Source organism: Caloenas nicobarica, chromosome 11 (genome assembly GCF_036013445.1).
Source record: "Caloenas nicobarica isolate bCalNic1 chromosome 11, bCalNic1.hap1, whole genome shotgun sequence".
Lineage (NCBI taxonomy): Eukaryota > Metazoa > Chordata > Aves > Columbiformes > Columbidae > Caloenas > Caloenas nicobarica.
In genome coordinates this window covers 9,670,455-9,689,181 of record NC_088255.1, presented here as the reverse complement: position 1 = coordinate 9,689,181, position 18,727 = coordinate 9,670,455, and the positions used below count along the sequence as shown (strand labels likewise).

General features: G+C 51.9%; 1 protein-coding gene across 1 annotated transcript; it reads left to right on the top strand.

Moving 5' to 3' along the window:
- The first annotated feature begins 1,450 nt into the window (after positions 1-1,450).
- BHLHE40 (basic helix-loop-helix family member e40) lies at positions 1,451-6,506 on the top strand. The gene is made up of 5 exons (XM_065642845.1): positions 1,451-1,631; positions 1,733-1,802; positions 2,025-2,132; positions 2,748-2,871; positions 3,941-6,506. Exons 1-5 carry the CDS (start codon positions 1,552-1,554, stop codon positions 4,798-4,800), a joined length of 1,242 nt encoding a protein of 413 aa, XP_065498917.1. The 5' UTR covers positions 1,451-1,551; the 3' UTR covers positions 4,801-6,506.
- The last annotated feature ends 12,221 nt before the right edge of the window (positions 6,507-18,727 follow it).

Genomic DNA, 18,727 nt, shown 5'->3' with positions numbered 1-18,727 from the left:
GGGACAAACACATCACTTCCATTTTTTGTGATGGTTATTACTGAATTTGCTCAATGCCTGTATGGAAGACAAGCTCTGCTTTGAGAAGTCGGCAGCCCAGAGCTGTGATCCTGCCCCATTTATATTCAGCGCTTCATGTTCAGTCCGTAGGTTCTCTCCTCTGCAGGGGGCTGGCTCTGCAGCATCACAGCAGACTCTTCAGATCAGTGAGGGGATCACGGCCATAAACGCCACGTTTGCAGGCTCAGACATAAAATACCAAGAAGACCATATTGAGTGGGACAGCCTAAGCAGCTGCTTTTTGGGAGCTGCATGTCATTGATACAGTGCTCCGTTGTTTATGCTGGGGATGCAGCTGGGATCTTATAAAGAGGTTTTTGTTTTTTATAAACCTTACATTTACAGCTAGCAGATTTCTGCAAGGCTCTGACTTCCCTGAGGATTCTTCCTGGTAACGACACGCACCTTCAGCTGGCAGCGAGCCTTAAAAAGCCTGTCTCCATTGCCTGTAGAAAATCTCTGTGTGCTCTCACGTAATACCTCCTGACCTCAGATTCCTCCTGACGTGGAGCGGACCAGGACTCTGAGGCGATAGCAGAGGCTCTGTGCTGGAGTTCTGCTATTACCTTATCTCGGTAAATGCGCCTTTTATCTGATGAGCTTGCCTCTACTTGTTCAGCGTTCAGCAGGGAAAATGACCGTAGCCCTTCAAGAGAATAGGTTTGCCTTGGCAGGTACACGCATTGTCATCATGCTCAGTGTTTTGCAACAGCTGGCATCCAAGAATTGCAGATGCTTGGCAAAAGCATGGAACGTCCTAAACTACTTTGCCACACTAGCATTTGCCTATAGCCATTTCACAGTGATTCTCGGGTATTTTGTCCGTGTTTCTAGAGTTCTCAGGCTGCCGATTTAACTGGGGTCTGTGTTTATGCCTTTATTATTGTTTTTTAATTCAATCAGTAAAAGGCTGTGTCGGTAAAACCGTTTCAGCCCGTTCCGCACTCACTGCACAGTTTCAAGGCTGAAGCTGCGCCCGTTCGCCCCCCGCGCAGCGGGGTCACGGCGGTGCGAACCCGCCCCGCGTCCCCGCTGGGGACAGCGGACCCGGGAGTCTGGGGGGGGGACAGGAGCTCCGCGCCGGGGGGGGCGGGGGATCCCGCCGGGACACACGTGCAGGCGGGGGCAGCGCTGCCGCCGGGACCCGCCGCTCCCCCGCTTCGGGCCGTGCGCTGCCGGGGGTGCCCAGCCGGGCCCAGCCCGGGGCGGCCCCGCCTCCCCCCGGCACGTTGCGCGGCGGCGGCGGCGCTGCCGACACGTGAGACTCATGTGACGGGGGGGCCGGCGCGCCCGCCCCGGCGGCCGCCAGACGTGCCGGCAGTCACAGGGTAGCGCACGTCGCTCCCGTCCACCCACTCGCCCGCATTTAACCCGGCCCGCCGCCGCCCGCCGCTCCTCAGCCCGCGCGGCGCGGACGCGGCATGAGCAGCCCGGCCTGAGCGCCGCTGCCCGCCCCGCGCTCCGCCGCTCAGCGCTCCGCACCGCACCGCCATGGAGCGGATCCCCAGCGCGCAGCCCCCGCCCGTCTGCCTGGGCAAGCTGCCCGCCCTGGAGAGCGGCGACGTGCCGGGGTAAGCGGCGGCGGACGGCGGCGGGCTCGGGGGGAGGAGTGGCCCCGCCGCGGCCCTCGGGGAACAGGGATAATTTGGCTACTTTCGTTTCGCCCGTGCAGGCTGGACTTCGCGCACATGTACCAAGTGTACAAGCCCAGGAGGGGGTTAAAGAGGAGCGAGGACAATAAGGTAAACTGGGGGCTGCGCGGCAGCCCGCCCTGGGAGAGAAAACTTTCTCCCGGCGGAGGCTGCCTGCGGGCTGCTCCCTGCGTGGGGGCGCGGGCGTGGGGCCGCCGGAGCTCAGCAGTTATTCGGGGCTTGGGGGGACACAAGGAGCGGGGAGCGATGGTCGCGCAGGGCGCGCTGCCCCCGCCGCAGCGGAGCGCTGACCCGCTGCCGCTGGCTTTGCAGGAGACCTACAAGTTGCCTCACAGGCTGATAGAGAAGAAGAGGCGCGACAGGATTAACGAGTGCATCGCCCAGCTGAAGGACCTGCTGCCCGAGCACCTCAAGCTGACGGTAGGTGGGAGAGGCCCCCCGGGACCCGCCGCCGCGGCTGGACGGAGCCGGCGCCTTCGAGCGAAGGCGCCCGCGGCAGCGGTTCCCCCGCGGCCGGGTCTTTGCTTGCCATTGCAGCGGGGATTTGGGTGGGTTTTTTCTTCCCCCCTCCCGTTCCCCCATGTGTCCCCTGCCCCGTGGTGGCCGCACGCCCGAGGCGGGCTGCAAACGCATCCCAGACTGTCCCGGGATCGGAGCCCTCGAGGGGCTCCCGCTGCACCCCCCGCTGCCGGCCCGGAGGAGCCCCCAGCCGGATTCCCCTGTGCTAAGGTCACGATGCCAGCAGGGGCAGCAGAACTGATAAATAAAATACTTAGCTTTGAGCTATGTGGCTGGTCTGAAAATACCCGTGCGATTCTGTGATAGCCTTTTGTGCAGCCTGCTTTTAAACTGATTTTCAGGGAGTACTGTCGTTCATAGTCCTGTACTGTTCAGGATCTAGGGTCTGCTTTTATGCCCTTTCTCCAAACTGTGTTAGTCCTTCCTGTGTTGTTCAGAAAACGTTGACAGCCCCGTCAGGCTCCTGCATGTGTGTCCGACCCCACGGCAGACACCAACCTGTCCCTTTGCTTTCAGACTCTAGGTCACTTGGAGAAGGCTGTGGTTCTCGAGCTCACCTTGAAGCATGTGAAAGCACTAACTAATCTAATTGAGCAGCAGCAACAGAAAATAATTGCTTTGCAGAATGGTTTACAAGCAGGTGAGTATTAAAAACATATCATGTGAGAACCTGTGTGCGCTTGATGGACTTTCTCTTGAGCCTTTGAAATGCAGTTGTGACACTTCGTTCCTGAGAAGGGAGGAGGCAGGAATTCTTGCCTTTAATCGCTGTCATTTTCTCTCACTTTGCTTATGAGGTTTCGCAAAAAAGATGCATTTCTCGATATGGTCAATGTAGAGTATCCTGTAGAGTTGTTTTGAAATTAAATTGGATTTTAAGTAGTTTTATTTAAAGCCCAGGTTTGCTGTGAGATTCTCTCCAAAGCCATTCAAATCTTTCCATTCATGTTCCTGAGCTTTTGGCCAAACCCAGTTTTGTTTGTTTGGAGTTTTTTCTGAACATACATATAAATCTGCTTTCTGTACGCTCCCCTTTTAGGCCTCTTTATAAACAAGCTAGCCTGTGTTCTGCAGGCGAAGAGGGGACCTGGTGTATCAGCTTATCATGCTTTAGATGTACTTCCTCCTTCTGTTTTCACATGTGGCACTCACGTGAATCTGATAAAGTAAAATTTAGTTTTTCTGAAGAGCCTTCCAGTGCTCTGACAGCCACAGGGAGTGCAATAGAGCTTGAAGCCGAAGCGAAATCGCCCAAGGCTAGCGGAGCTGCTGGCGGAGCTGCTGGCAGAGCTGCTGGCGGAGCTGCTGGCGGGCAGACGTGCTCCAGGAGCTCTCCTTTCTGCCTGGAGGTGAAGGGCAAGGTGCAATCTATCTTCCCTGGGGTGTTTCCCAGAGGAGGTACCAGCTCGACTCACTCCTTCGCTCTGTACTTCAGCACCTGTTGAAGGTGGCATATACAGTAAATACAGAACTAAACCAGAAGTTTAAAGTAATTATGTAAAAGTGGACAGACGGATGTTCAAATAAAAATGTATGCTTCTGCAGAAATTGAGTGAATATATGTAAAATTCAAGTTGACCATCAAGTTCACCTTTCTAGCTGTGCTGTAACCAAAGCTTAATGTCGCCTCCAGCCCGCTTCAAAGATGGTAGTGGAACTATTTAGCATGTTGTTAATTTTTAATTTCTTTTCTGTTAATGTTTCCTTAGGTGACCTGTCATCAAGAAACCTTGATTCCAGCCAGGAAATGTTTCGATCCGGTTTCCAGATGTGTGCCAAGGAAATGCTGCAATACCTGGCAAAGCACGAGAACGGGAAGGACCTGAAGTCGTCCCAGCTGGTCAGCCATCTGCACCGAATGGCCTCCGAGGTGCTCCAGGGCGGAGCCGGCCGCAAGGCTGTAGACATCCCTCCTAAAATGGTGGACTTGAAAGAAAAACCTGTCTCCTTGACCAAAGCGGCGGAGGGACATGGGAAAAACTGCGTGCCTGTGATCCAGAGGACATTTGCTCACTCCAGCGGGGAGCAAAGCGGCAGCGACACAGACACGGACAGTGGGTACGGGGGAGAGCTGGAGAAAAGTGACTCGAAATCTGAACAGCAGTATTTCAAAAAGGATACTGAACTCAAGTACACTGTCCAGGAGAGAATAAGCTCTATTAAGCAAGAGACTGACGACCCGCCGGCCAAAAGGAGCAGGCTGGAGTCACCAGAGGACGAGGGCCCTTTTGGCAGTGACATGATGGGCTCTTCCAGCAGCTTTCTGGGCCCTCACGCTCACCAGCCTCCCTTGTGCCTGCCTTTCTATTTGATCCCACCATCCGCAACAGCCTATCTGCCCATGCTGGAGAAGTGCTGGTACCCGGCATCCGTACCTGTCTTGTACCCCAGCCTCCCGGCCTCTGCCGCAGCACTTACGGGGTTCATGAACCCCGATAAAATCTCCCCGCCTCTGCTGATGCCCCAGAGACTTCCATCTCCCATACCAGCCCATTCCCCTATTGACTCCTCGGCTCTGCTTCAAGCTTTGAAGCAGATTCCTCCTTTGAACTTGGAAACCAAAGACTAAGCACAGTGTGACTTTTTTTTTTTTTTCAGTTTGAGACTGTTTCACTTCTATATATTGGCTGGACTGAGGTGTGGGGATGAGGTTCACTGCACATAGGAAGCTAAATCCCCTTTTCTCTGACCTGTCAGGTAACTTGGAGAAGGATGAAGGATGTGCCCAGGTTAGTGATTCAGAACTACTTCCAAAAGAAAAGAAAAAAGAGAAGGGTTTTGTGCTTTGGCCCTTGCCGCTTTCCCTTTCCGCATCTACAGAACAGTTGACTCCGTCAGCTGCAACTATATCGCAAAGCTGTGAAAAAAATATTCCATTTGGCAGACTTGGGTTTAGGGTCTGTGAATATGAAAGTATGGTACTTCTCATAAGGGCTTTTAAGGCAACAGCCCCATGGCTGGTAGGTTGAGCTGAACCTATTCGGATGGGACATCATGGTGTCCCAGTGACCGGTGCGGCTGCCCTGAGCGTGGTGGTGGTGGCGGCAAAGGCACCAAAAGCGGAGGAGGAGCAGAGCAGTGGCCACTGCTTGATCATGCAGTCAGGTAGACCTAAGACGGGTTTTTCTCCACACCTTTGCTGATATATATATATATATAAAAAATTTTATTTTTTTTTAAAAGAAATAAAATGTAGATGCTGCTTGGAAGCTTTACATGGCGTACATCTAATAAATAAATTAACACGCTCCCCTTCCTGTAACTTGAGCTGCTAGTTTGGGCTGGGGAGGAGAGAAAATATCCCAAGGATCACTTCGCTTGTTGCACCTGACTCCAGGCCCCTCTCACTGCCGCTGTACAGTTTTGCCAGGTCTAGTCTATTGGAAATGGTTTTACGAATTCTGTCAGTGGGGGCCTAGCTGGTGAACAGCCGCTTCCCGACGTGGGATAAGTCGAGATCTTCGTGCAAGAGGGAGCAATTCAGCCCACGTTGACAGCACGGTGCCCGCTGAATATGCCCCGTCAGTGCCTTTGAAAAATTAAAAGGCTGGGATTTTCAAAGGAGTCTAATCCCGGTGGGGTTTGAGCATCTGAATTCCTTAGTCTCCTTGGCAAACCCTGGCCCACATTACTGTATTAAAGAAAGAGGGTTAGGGTGTTGACACTCATCCCATTAAACTGCAAGAGTCTTTCTCCACAGAGCAACATCGTGTCCAATTTGGCTTTTTTTCTTTAAATTAAAAAAACCCCAGAACTTCACTGTGAAATGCAGTGCTCTTTTGGTTGGTTTGTGTTTTTTTTTTTTTCTTACTGGTTTTGAGAACTTGTGTCCAAAAACCCTGTTGTATGGATTTTCATTTCGTGCTCCCATTGCACCAGCTGTTGAGATGCACTATGCTTGATTGCAGATCGTGTTCTAATGTTTATTTTGGTTTTGGTTTTTTTTGGTATACAGTTGTTGCCTTTATTTGTAAAATCCTGTTATAAATATATATATTATATAAATATATTAAAAGGTAAAGCGTTTCAGATGTCTATTATTTGTATAACTACTTGAGCATAAAGAAGTGAGAAATATGAATGTATTCTTGTTTCTGAGTTGTCTTTTGTTTTTTTGAAGAGAATAATTTTTTGTTTTTCTCTAGGGAGAGGTACAGTGTTTATATTTTGGAGCCTTCTTCAAGGTGGGATATTGTACATATTTTTATCTTGAGTAAATGTTAAATAGTTGTTTAAAAATACTTAATAAAATAATTCTTTTCCTGTGGAAGATAAGGGTTTGCCTCCTGTGCTTCCAGATATTTGAGCAGGGTCATTTTGTGTGGTCGACGGGGCACAGGGAGGAGCGGGGTTCCTGTGCCGTTGGTGCCTGAAGGCAGCTCGAGGTCCCATTACCCGTGTGCCTGGGGATATTTATTTATTTTAACTCCCTTGGCACCTTTAGGGATTTTTCCCTTCCCAATCCGAGAGGTGCCAGGAAAGCCTGGCTGGCTTTTGTGCTTTCCTCTTTATTTCACTGTATTCTCCCTAAGTCTGGCTTTTTGGGTCCTCTGCCCCAACCTCTGTGGGATGCTGGGAAGAGGCAGCCCCTTGCTGTGGAGGACACATCTCCAGAGGCTTTGCCCATGATCTGCAGGGAAAAAACAAAACGGCTTTTTGCAATAGTGTTTTTGCTTTGCCAGTGTCCTTCAGTCCCATACCAGAGCTTCGCAAAGCCCAGTGCTGCTTTGCTCATGCTGCTGCAGAATGAGCTCAGGGGTACCATGGGCACCTGGACACGGGCTCCTCCCTGGCCTCTCCAGCAATGACGCAGAGTTTCTAGTCTCCATGCAAAACTGAGGTGACCCCAAACCTCTCCTCAAAGGCAAAAGGTAGGTGATACGTGGCTCTGGCCTGTGAGGGATGGGTGGAAGGACTCGGTTTCCCAGTGGTGCTGCCTGAATGTGGATGGGGCATGGGCACTTCCGCAGGATATTTCAGATTTTTCACAATGCAGGTGGACCATAAAATGTGGTGAGGGGTTAAATGCCCAACTGGGACAGTGCTGCTTGGTCCTGGGCTGCAGCATCTCTGGGACGCTGCTGGAGGAGAAGTGGGTGCCTGGGGGCGGCCGTTAGACTGCGGTTAGCATTAGCTTAAAGTAATGCTAGCTTAAGTAACACTAGACAAAAATACAGGACTGCTTGTATTAATTTATTTGGGGCCTCCATGCCTCCTGATGTTTGTGTTGTATTTGTTTTAATTAGGGCTTAATATTGATCTCCCTGAAGACAACTGTAAATAACCCCATTTTGGGGACAGCATTTGGTGCTCAGTGCAGCAGCATTTACAGCCCTGCTAAGGGCCGGATTTCTGGCTCGTTTCCATGGCTCTTGCTCCCTTTCAGTCTCTGACCCACCTTGTCATATGGTGGGAGGACTCACAGAATCTCCAGATCTTCAGTCACGGAGGAAAAAACTTTGTAGAAATAAGTGGAAGAGATGAAGTTTATACAGGAAGCGAAAGCTAATTACGGGCTGGGGATTTTCTCGCCGCCCTGGCCCAGCGCCAGTGGGACAGGCAGGTTCTGTGGGGCAGAGCCGGGGCTGGTGCCCCTCGGTCATGGCAAGGCAGCAGCCGCGGCAGCACCGCAGGGGATGCTCTGCCTGCGGGCCCCTGTGCCGGGCAGCCCCTGCCCTGCATCTGCCATCCCACCGCGGCATCACCCGCCTGGCAGAGCCACCGCGCCCCGTCCCAGTGCAAAGAGGAGAGGGGACAATGCGGGCGACTGAGGAAGATGATGGAGGGGCTGCCCCCTGGCACAGTGCCAAGCCGTGGCAGCCCGTGCCGCGCCGGCGGGCTGTGCTGAGTTCCCCGGACTTGTTTTCATGGTCTCACCCAGCTCTGACCTGCCTCAAATGTTGACACAATGTCACGTTTCCGACTGCAGTCTTTCATGTGCAGCCGGAGGCTAAATACGGCTGCTGGTTCCTGGAAAAAGACGTGCCTGGCACCCTTTCAGCAGAAACCCGATCCCCATGCAGGCTTGGCACAACAGCTGAATAACATGGCAATAACTCTTTCAGCAGCATTTCAACCCATAAATAGGGCTTCCCAAGCGACTCCTTGAAGTAAGGCAAGGAGGATACAATGATTTTTAGAAAAAACCAAAAAAATAAAGCCAGGGTGCGAGAAAAGGAAGTACAAGGAGGCAGCCCGGTTCCGAGCCGATCAAAGGAGACCGTGGAGATGCAGAGTATGCTTTGGTTAACATGAGCACAGGATTGCCTCAAAAGGAAAGAAATGCTCTTGAATTTTTTAATGTCTCGGTCGCATTTTATACTAGCCCTGTGGAGGAAGGGTAAGAGTCTTCCTGAAGGCAAGGGCCCTTCTTAACCCTGGTGAGGACACAGAGACACATCATTTTAGCTTTTCACCACCTGTTTGGAAAGCTCCTATAACCAAGTGCTGTGGGACTGGATGGTTTTTACAGGCATGTACCCCAAGAGCTGCTTATTTGCATTATGCATGGACCAGGGCCTAAAATAATCTGCAGTGACGCACATTTTTTACTGTGATTTTTTTTTTTCCAGGACTTCATTTTTCTGAACGTGCCGTGACTTTTGAGGACCACGCACGGTTAACCAGCCCCAGGGCTCCTGAGTCCCTGAATCAGCACGTCCACCTGCAGACATGAGGGAAGGGGGAGCGTCCCCCCGGGCTGTGACACGGCCGTGGCAGGGAGAAGTGCCCTTCTGCTCTGCCCTGGCTTTCATCTGCAAAGCGTGTAGCTGCAAGTGCCGTGTGTTTACAAATGCAGGCATTGCAAGATCCCTTGAACTGTGTCCTAGTACAAAAGAGTCTTTCAAACAAGAAACACGTTGTCATGGCATGTTCCAGGCCAGCAGCACCAGACTGAACCAGATAATTGCTGTTTCTCCTTTAGCTGCTTCATCGTAGAAAAAGCAGCAGGTCTTGAGCAAGTCTTTTTTTGCTTTAGACATTTGGTTGATGCTCGGCATGGAAGCAGAGGGTCGGGAATGCCCAGGCAGATGAGGGCAAAGGCGGGATGAGCCTGGACGGTACTGCATTCTGGGCTGAAGGCAAAATTACTCTGCTGGGCTCAGGTCACGTAACCATAGCCAGCAGAGGCGGTGACACTGACCCTCGCTATGCAACACGGGGTATTAATGTTTTGCGACCCTGACTCGTGGCATGCTGCCGGAGACAGGAGATGGGGCTCTCACAGCCCCCACGCTCCAAACCTTTCCCACTGCCCTTCTCCTGGTGCTTCATGGCACTTGAGAAATATCCAAATATCTCTCAGTGGCAGATGGCCAGATAAAAACTGCTAATTGGCCCCTACATTGAACATGTCCGTTACTGCCCTGGGCTCGAGGCTGGGCAGGCAGTACCTTTGCACTGTTAGAAATGGCAGGTGCGATGGATGGGATGTCTGCACTCTCATGTCCACGCTCACGGGGCACTGCCCTTCTATACTGGGGTTTTAAGAAATGGAGAGTAATATTTCTACCTGGCATTTTAAAATAATTTGTTTCTTATACATTTGTCTTTCTCTCAGGTATGTTTTTGCTCTGGGCATGTCACTCCATGGAGTCAGCTATTGCTATTACACCCAGTGCCTTTGGAAAGAGCAACACAGTAAAGCTCCGGCTGGGAGGGGCTTTTCACAGCTTGTGCCTCATTAAAACTGCAAAGCTGGGGCAGGCTGGGTAACACCACCCAGCTGTGGGAAAACAGAGGGGTTTGGGACTTGTTTGCAAGAAGCAACACCAAGGGATGCCTGAAAATAACAAGGCAGATCCCCATCACCTCTTGTGCGTGCTGCTGCCCTCAGGAAAATGGGACCTGGATGGGGTCTGTCCGAGGCTGGTTGCCCCTGGCCACCCCGTACCTGACTTGTTGCATCCATAGGGAGCTGCAATCCTGCCTGGACCTCTAGCTGCCAACTGTCCTGTGGCAAGACCAGGTTAAGGCAAGCCTGGCAAGGCAGGTAGGTGTCTGCGCGGGATATCGGACCCTTGGCCGCCTCAGTGCTACCCTGATCCTGTGCGTGGCCGTCCGCCTCCGCGCTGGGCTGCAGCTGGGAACCCCACTCTTGGGGTGAAAATAATGACCAGGGCAGAGCTGGGTCAGCTGTCTGCAGCCTTGGTCTTGTCCCCAGAGGTCTGTCTTATCTACTCTTCCAGCCTCTGCTTTCCACCCCATTACCCGGGCTGGGATGCCACTTTATTGTTTTCTGAACAACAGCTCAGGCCGAAAAATGGTGGCAGTGGTTTGTCATCACCAGGGCCATCACACAAGAAGGAATAATTAGTATTCTCTCTGCAATACAGGTTTATATTTCTTTCAGCCCATGGTGCTCCTGGAAGTATTGCAAGATTCCCTTCTACCATGCGGGGCTCTCCAGTAGCCTTGCTGTGTGCCTCCTGTTAGTGGCAGCTAGAAAAAAGGCAAAGATATGTTCTGCTTTGAAAGCACTGATGAATATGCAAACATGCCTCAAATATTACTTATCTTTGTCACAGGGTCTGCACAGAGTTCATATTTGTGCTTTTGCCTGAGGATGTGTACAACACAAATGTGGTGCTGAGCAGCTTAAGGAAGATTTAACTCTTATTTCTATTCTTGACGCTGAATCATTAATAAGGTTATGCCCATGTTCAGGGCCTTTCCCAGTGCTCTCCTCCTGCTGCAGTGGGGTTTGGAAACCTGCCAGCAGTTTTACTTCAGCTATTGATTGGTGCGCAGCATGGTAGTATTTCATCCCAAATGGAAGCAGTCGCTGATGATTATCACATGGTATTGGCATGTGTTGTTGTGAAATTGGTGTGATTTGAGATGAAATGTGACCTATGGGCATAGACAACCACGTTCTAATGTATTCTGACTGCATTATGCTGGATGGGTAGCACTGTGGCTTGACAAGCCATTTTTGCTGCTGGTACCAGCTGATGATCAACCCCAGCTTGCTCCTGCTCCCATTGAATGGTGGGAAGTATGTCATTGCCTCCAGCGAGTGACGGACTGGATCCATGCATTATTCCATAGGATTAAAGAGGCGCAGGGAGTGGGATTCCTCTCCCTCACTGATATCTACTTAGATGTTTGCCTTGCTGGCCAGACATGAGGTACCCAATCTGGTTTTAGCGTCTACCCAGGGAGGAGATGAGTGGTGTTTTCTCTGTGGTGGCTACAACAACTGCACGAGCAGCAGCTGCAGTGGTGCAAAACTATAATGTTCCTGAAAGTCAGCCAAGGCTGGAGTGCTGCTCTGGGGGTGCAGGTTAAATGTGGGGTGCTTGGCAGCCCCAGAGCGCACCTGGGCAACCCCCTTGAGGGAGCGTACCCAGGTGGTATGGGGACAAGGCAAGCAGAAATTCCTGTGCCGCCTGTACAGTCAAAGTGTTTGGCCCCACAAGTGTACTGGAGCCCTGGTTTGCAGATGAAAATGTCGGAGCACAGCCTGGGAGCCTCAGAGGAGGCCCCAGCTCTGCACGCGCCGGTCAGGAGTCAGCTGGGGAGAGGTTTTCTCTGCTTCTTGATTTCAAACGTGCCTTTGACTTCAAAGTCGTACGGGCTGCTCTGGGGCTGAATTCCCCTTGTGATGTGGGAGGGTTCCTCAGGGCGCCGCGCTGCTGCAAGCGAGGATCCCGCTGGGGCCCTGCCCGTCCCTGTCCCCACCGTGTGCCGGGCCGCAGCGGCCGGGCCTTGGTGGGGGGTGACTCAGGGCCCCACGCAGGAAGGGCTGTGGAGGGATGGGGTGGCAGTGACCCCCCGCCCCCCTCCAAGTGCTGCTGGGGAATTGAAGCAATCTGTTTATCATGGAAAAACTGCCCTTTGCAGCAATTCAAATGGAAACTTCCCAGAATGACTGTTGCAAAGCTTTCCCCTTGAATCACCACGCTGCTGTTTTCTGAGATGATGCCCTCGGGAAGGTTGTCATCAGCCTCGACTGCGCCGCTGCAGCTCCCTGCCTGCAGCACAGCCGGTCTCTGTGTCTTCTCAGGCCTGTTTCTACCACAGAGTCTCGGCTCCGTTCGGCTGAATGGCAGTGTCTGATGAGTAAAGGCAGGTCCGGGAGTGCAGGAGCCCCTGAAGGCCATGGGTTGGGGCTCAGTGCAGGCGGCTGGGCCCAGCTTTTGGTCTGCAGACCACAGCAAGGGCTTGTCCCAGGAGGGACATGTAGGAGTCCCCCAGGACCAAGGTGTCCCACAAGCTGTACTGCTTGGTTTTACAGGATAAAAGGCCAGAGGATGGCAGCCAGCCCTGCCACTCCACACCAGTGCTGGAAGGCTCTAGGGATGGTGGGCACTGTGCTCACTCCAACTTGGGGACCACCCCAGAATGGAGGCTCTGATGGCAGCATCCACTGCCACCTCCCAAAGGCCATTTGCCTCTTTTCCCTGCCCGCTGGCTGCCTATCACCCTTTCCATGGCTTAAATGAGTGTCCAAAGGTCATGGAGAATTCAGCCTTTGCCCAGCAGCTCATGTAGCGAAATGAATAAGCGGTGAGTGTGTGACGCCTGACTCAAACCACTCCTGTGTGCAAACCCTCTGTGCATTTTGCATCCCGTGCTGACACGGCTGCTGCAAAACCTGCACTGCCGGAGAGCATGGAGCACGCACATCGCCCACCATACTGTGCCTGCAGCCCACACGCCTTGCACGAGGCCCCTCAGCTGGCATGCAGCCCCCGAGGGATGCTCCCCGGGCAGCCGGGGTGCCACGGGCAGGGCAGCGGGCACGCTGCCTCCACCGCCAGGAGTTTCCGGGCCAGCGTAACCACAACTGTGTGTACAGCTCTGAGTCGTCAGCCTCACAGATTGGGAAAAGATATGAAGGAACTGGGTGTCGCAAGGGGTGGGTGGCCACGGAGCTGGGCAAGGGGCAGGGAGGTAGGGCAGTTTATGGCACCCCAGCGATCCCCGCTGCTGGCCTCGGAACAAAGCTGCTGGAGATTTTTCTGCATTTTATTCCTGCCATCCCCCCAGTGCTCGTCCCCATAGTAACAGAGCAGCCCAGCACCGCAGCGCTTGGTGACATCCCTGGTCCCCAGGCTGGAACCAAAGCCCCCCAGGCCGTACCCTGGCACGAGCTGTACCCCAACACTTTGGTCAAGTACACAAGCCCAGGGATGGTTTTCCTGCACTTCAGAGCAAGTCAAGTTTTCGCCATCTCTTTGCAGTCCTGGAAAAGCAAATGAGCTGCTGGCCAAGGGAATGGCACAGCTGGGCAGACATGGGGCTGGCCAGGACCTGGTAGGAGCTTGCCCAGGGTGAGGGATGGCTGGTGGTGGTGGCTTGTCCCCAGGGCTGCTGGCAGGTGCTTGTCCCCGGTGCCCACAGCAAGTGGTTGCGTGCCAGGACTTGCAGGATATGCTGATGTGAATGCTGTGGTGGTGGTCAGCCAGGCACCTGCTCTGGCAACTCCAGGTGCTGCCACGTGTGTGACAAGCAGGAGCCCTGGCTGCTGCAGCATTAACCACAGAGATGTTTTCCAGCTGCAGCCAGGTTCCGGCCAACACCTGGTGCTTCAGGTGCTTTTTGAACCCAGGAGCAAGGCAAATGTGTTCATTTTAAGGGGAAAGGCAAGACCAAGATCTCTGTGCAGATCTCGGAGCTACTTGGAAGATGAGTGGAAGGATTCCTGAAACAATTATAGCTGTGAGGTGCCGCAGCACTGACACATCCACTGCCAGGCTCCCTTGGCCAGCTGCTCATGCTTTCTGTTTGATAAGACATATTAAACAATTTCCCATTAAAAATGTTTACGGGAATGTATAAATATTCACTTATATAGAACCTGCCTGTCCCTTTGCATGCAGAGTGGTGGCAAGAGTGCCTTGAATTGTTACAAATCTATAAAGAAAGCTTGAGATGGCACCTGGTGCATGGTGAGGAGAGGGATCTCCTGGAGCACCAAGGTAGTTGAGGTTCTCCAGGCACTGGGATGTGGGTTGGTTTGCATTCCAGCACCTGGACAACCTTGCTCACAGGTCCCACAGAGCAGGACAAGGCCACCACGGGACCTGCGCCATGTCCCTCCGTGCCCAGCTGCAGGCAGTGTGGGCTGGGTTTTCCCTTGTGTGATTTCCACATGGCCGCAAGAAGAGCATGCACAGACCTGATCTGGATTAAATCAAAGGAATTTTTTTTTTTTTCGTTTGCTGTCTTCCGTGCTGACCACCAAACCACATCCTTCAAGCCTGAGCCCAGCACAGTGAAACAAAAACTAGGCCAGGACTTTTTGCTCTTTTTTTTTTTTTTTTCTTTCTTTTCCCTTAGTGCATCAGTTGGGTGCAAAGCTGGCACAGGCTTCTCATCCAGCCCATCGGATTGCCCCCTCCCAGGGCAGTCCAGCACTTCCCCCACCTCAATTACGCTGAGGAAACCACCTGCAGCTCCACGTGAAACCTGAGAACCATCCAAATTATGTCCACTGAACACAGCGTTAGTGGGGAGCAAATATAGAGGAATAATAAGTAATGACACCTTGGCAGATCACGTTGTTGGGACCTAATAAGACGCAACGAGGAGGCTGTACTTAGCTCTCACCCGACTGCATTAAGCAGGTGAGTGTTTTACAGTCTGACCGTGAGACTGGAGCAAACTGGAGGGGAACCATCCGCAAAGAGCCCCCAGTTGCTGGCAGGAGCGGTGGCCGTAGTGTGACACCAGTCGCTGGGCAGCATCTCAAGAGCAGGGCTTGCATCAGTCGCGATCTGCCTGCATAGGGAAGTTCTCACGTTTACAGAACAGAGAGCACCTTTATTGTTTTATTTTGCAAACCAAAACCAGCTGGGAGTTTCTGAAGTGTCTGCCATCCCTGCAGAGAGCTGTTTAGTCATGCCTGGTGTGTGTGCATGTGAGACAGAGTGTAGGGGAGGGAGTCTCTAGGACTTTGCAAAGATTAAAGATTTATGCTGACCCTTGAATCTGATCCAAGGCTACTAATCTGCCCTGATCCTATCGTCTGCTCAGGGTGGATCTATTTCACTTTCCTTTATGGTACTCCTGACTCACTCCACTCCCACTCCAGGCCAGCCCAGTGGGAATGGGAAGCACTACCACATATTTGTTTGGGTTTGCATTTAAAGCTCTGGACCTGTAGTGGGTGCAGCTCATAAAGGAAACCAGTGTGGATAAGATATGGGTGAGCTGAATGCTTGGAAACCACTCCCAAACACAAGCTGAAGTGGTTTGAAATCAAGGTGGAGTGATGTACAGAAGGCACAATACTTGGTAGCTACACCCAACGTATGGGAACGGCATTTAAATCCAAGGTGGTAAGGTAGGCAGGGCATCCAACACGCTTCCGAGGGAGACAGCTCATTGCCTTGTGGGGTCTGTAATGCCAGGTGTAACCTCTCCGGCAGAGAAGAGGATATTGACCCCGTCCATCTGCCCACCCACCCTCTGCACTTTGCACCCCTGGGAGGTCTCTGTGAGCCAGTGGGAAGCTGTGCTGGGGGTACTGCTCGTGGCCTGGCACTGCTCTGCCTGGGAGATGGCTTGGGTGTGCTCCATCACCCTGTGCTGAAATGCTCCTGATGGATGCTGGGGATTTAGTATGAAAAACCAAGTGTACTCCAAGTGCACTTGGAGGAAAAAAAAAAAAAAAAGGTGTGTCAGAAAGAGAAACAGGAGCTTTTTATCCCCACTGCCCCGGCTCTCCTCTGCCTCAGCCACACGTGTCAGACTTGGTCTGGGGGGAGGCTGGGGGTGCCAGAGCAGCTGGGCCCGCGTCCCAGCCGGGCTGGGGATGGATAACACCTACTCGAGCGCCACTGGCCGCGCTGGAGCCATGGGCAGACAAGCAAACAGTATCGGTCATAGGGAGCTGGCCCGTGGCTGAACTGACCAGGAGATGGAGTGCGGTGTATCCTATTTCGGATCCCCTGGGACATCTTGTTCTCCTGATAGCCGATGATATGTAAATATAGCAAATGCAAAGCGAGGCACTTTCCTGCCATGCCTTGCTCAGGCTGCATATAGAAAAGGGCTGAAACCTAGCAGCGCAGTTGGAAACACCCATCTGCAACTGTGAAACAGCCATCATGCTTTATTTTTAGTATAAAATGAAGTTCCTGTTTGTAAGGCCAGAGGGGTTACAGGAAAAAAAATTATGAAGTGGGATCATTTACTGCTATTTTTCTTTTCACGTGTCCTTCCTTCCTTCCTCTCTCCTGAGAAATAGGATGTAGCACATCGCTATTCCAGGCTGCAATACTCGCTCACAGGAACGCTGGTTTCTGCTCCCCCCCGCCACCTCCTCCCCGAGGAGGCCTGTGACACCTTGTGTAACAAAAGACACCGGGCTCCCAACCACGCCAATTACCCCCGATTTCTAGTTGCTACATGAAGACGCTTATCTCATGTAAATGAAATGCCATCTTCACACTGACTTGCACTTCCTTTCTTGTTCATCAGAGTTTTGGGCTGCCCCTGCTAGGCTGGGGTGAAGGGCAGGTCAGGCAGCTGGACTGGGCATCTCCCCCCATCCCATCAGCCGAATCCCCCTCCCCGGGCAGCTGATCACACCCAGCAATGACACGGGGTGGACCAAAAGATTTGGTCAGGTCAGCCAAATGATTCTTTTTGACTAGCAAAGCCAAGCACTAATTAGTCTGGTGTCTAATTCCTTGACCCAGCACCCAGGCCGTGCATTTCACCTTCAGGGGGGCCACCCAGCCGCCGCGGGAGGGGAGCTGCAGGGGTGGGTTTGGGCAGGCACCCACCCGTTTTATCTCCTTCCCGTGAAAGGTAATTGCGAGCTGGCAGGAGGGAAACTGTGAGCTGGTGATGGGAATTCCCAGCTGAGGGGTTTCAAGAGTGCCGGGAGCTTGGGCGTGTGGATTAGGTTGCTTCTATGTACTATGGCGTGAAGGGAACAGGCAGTTTGGCTAATTCCCTTGCACTTTAGTTTAATAAAGTAGGATTTGTCTGGTGGGAAAGTGTTACAGTGGGATTTAAGCTGTGTGAGTCTCATGACTGGTGCTTTCCTGGCAGCGGGGGAAGAAGGGATGCATCATTGATGTTCTGTGTCTCCTATGTTCTTGTGTGTTTAAGCGTGATTTCTGAGGGCTCACAGCTTTGGATGAGCTTTATTTGGGATTTTATTTAAAAAGATCCATATGCAGATACCTGCACTAAATTCCGTAGCCCAGCTTTTCAGAAACTGGAGTACCCCATGTCTAGGGAGAACAAAGACCACTTGGTTTCTAAGACTCACATAAACTGAAAAAGGATAAAGAGGGAGATGGATGGCACACAGAGGGAGAAGGGGCAAATGAGTTATCTGGTACAGTCTCTGTAGGGAAACCGGATCCTCCTGGTTTTAATGAGAAAAGCCCCAATGGAAATTTTAAATCTGGACCTGCATCAAATCCTCAAAGTTCAGGGAGTTTGGAACGAGGAGTTCAGTCCAGTCCATCATGCATCAGAGCTATCTGCAAAACTCACATCCTTACATTTTTTTCCAGCGATGAATTCTGCCAAAGATGCGTTCTTGGATGTGAGTTGTTTTTCTTCTTTTTCATCCCTTTTACTAATTAAATTCCCAGATCTAAATCAAATTTTTCCGTGTTGGACTTCATGAGCTGGGATGCGTTGTTTGCAGTTATGAAGCTGTTACAGCTTTGTTGTGCCCTGTGTTACAAATTGAGGTGTTGGAGGTGTTTACCTGCCTGCAGCAGCAGTGACTGGGTGCAGGGAGGACCTCAAGGTTAGGCACTGAGCTGGTTTATTGCCGAATGGAGTCAAAGTTTTCTGATGTGCTAGTGAGCAAATCATTACATTGCTTCTGGCCTTCTTTTCCTCATTATCAAAAGAGGATAAAAACCAGCCAATTATTGGGATATGCACAAATATGCCATACACCCTAAGCAACTGGGGAGATTTTCTGAGGAGCCTTGAAGCAGCAAAACTCAGAAGCCACATGCTGGGCTCTCCCTTATTTTTATTCTTTCTTGTTTTCTTAGTTGTAGAATAAGAGCTAATCAGAGTGATGCTCTCCAGCAGGCTTTTGTGTATGGCATTACAGTGAAATCCTAAATTCTTTTTCCTGTTCATGCATATAAAGCTGGAAGAACTAGGATGGCTGCAGACTATTTCTGTCTTGAGATGATTTAGCCAAGGAGAAAATAAGTGGACGGCTGAGAGAAGGAGCATTTGATAGGAAATAACCTTAGAGTACAGCTCTCTGACATCGCGGCGTGTGAGGTTCCCATCTTCCTGAGATGACCGTGTTCCATGAAATGCCAACAGGGAATGTAACTTCCAGAGGAGATGACAAAGGACAATAAAGACAACCAGAGCATGCAGAATCCAATGCAAGAGAGACTGCAGAGCGGGCTGGGTGCTCCCTTCTGCTCCTGATCAAGAAATGGTTTCAGCATCAACATATGCGAAGTTCCTTCTGTTCAGTTTAGGACTCCTATTAGGTGCTGAGGCAATGAGTGAGAGTATTTGGTGTAAATCGGCACAGCTTGACT

Excerpts from the sequence above, each read along its gene's own strand:
- BHLHE40 (XM_065642845.1), top strand. The coding sequence starts at position 1,552 with ATGGAGCGGATCCCCAGCGCGCAGCCCCCGCCCGTCTGCCTGGGCAAG. Across the intron at positions 1,632-1,732 it reads GAGAGCGGCGACGTGCCGGG|GCTGGACTTCGCGCACATGT; the intron begins GTAAGCGGCGGC and ends TCGCCCGTGCAG. Across the intron at positions 1,803-2,024 it reads AGAGGAGCGAGGACAATAAG|GAGACCTACAAGTTGCCTCA; the intron begins GTAAACTGGGGG and ends CTGGCTTTGCAG.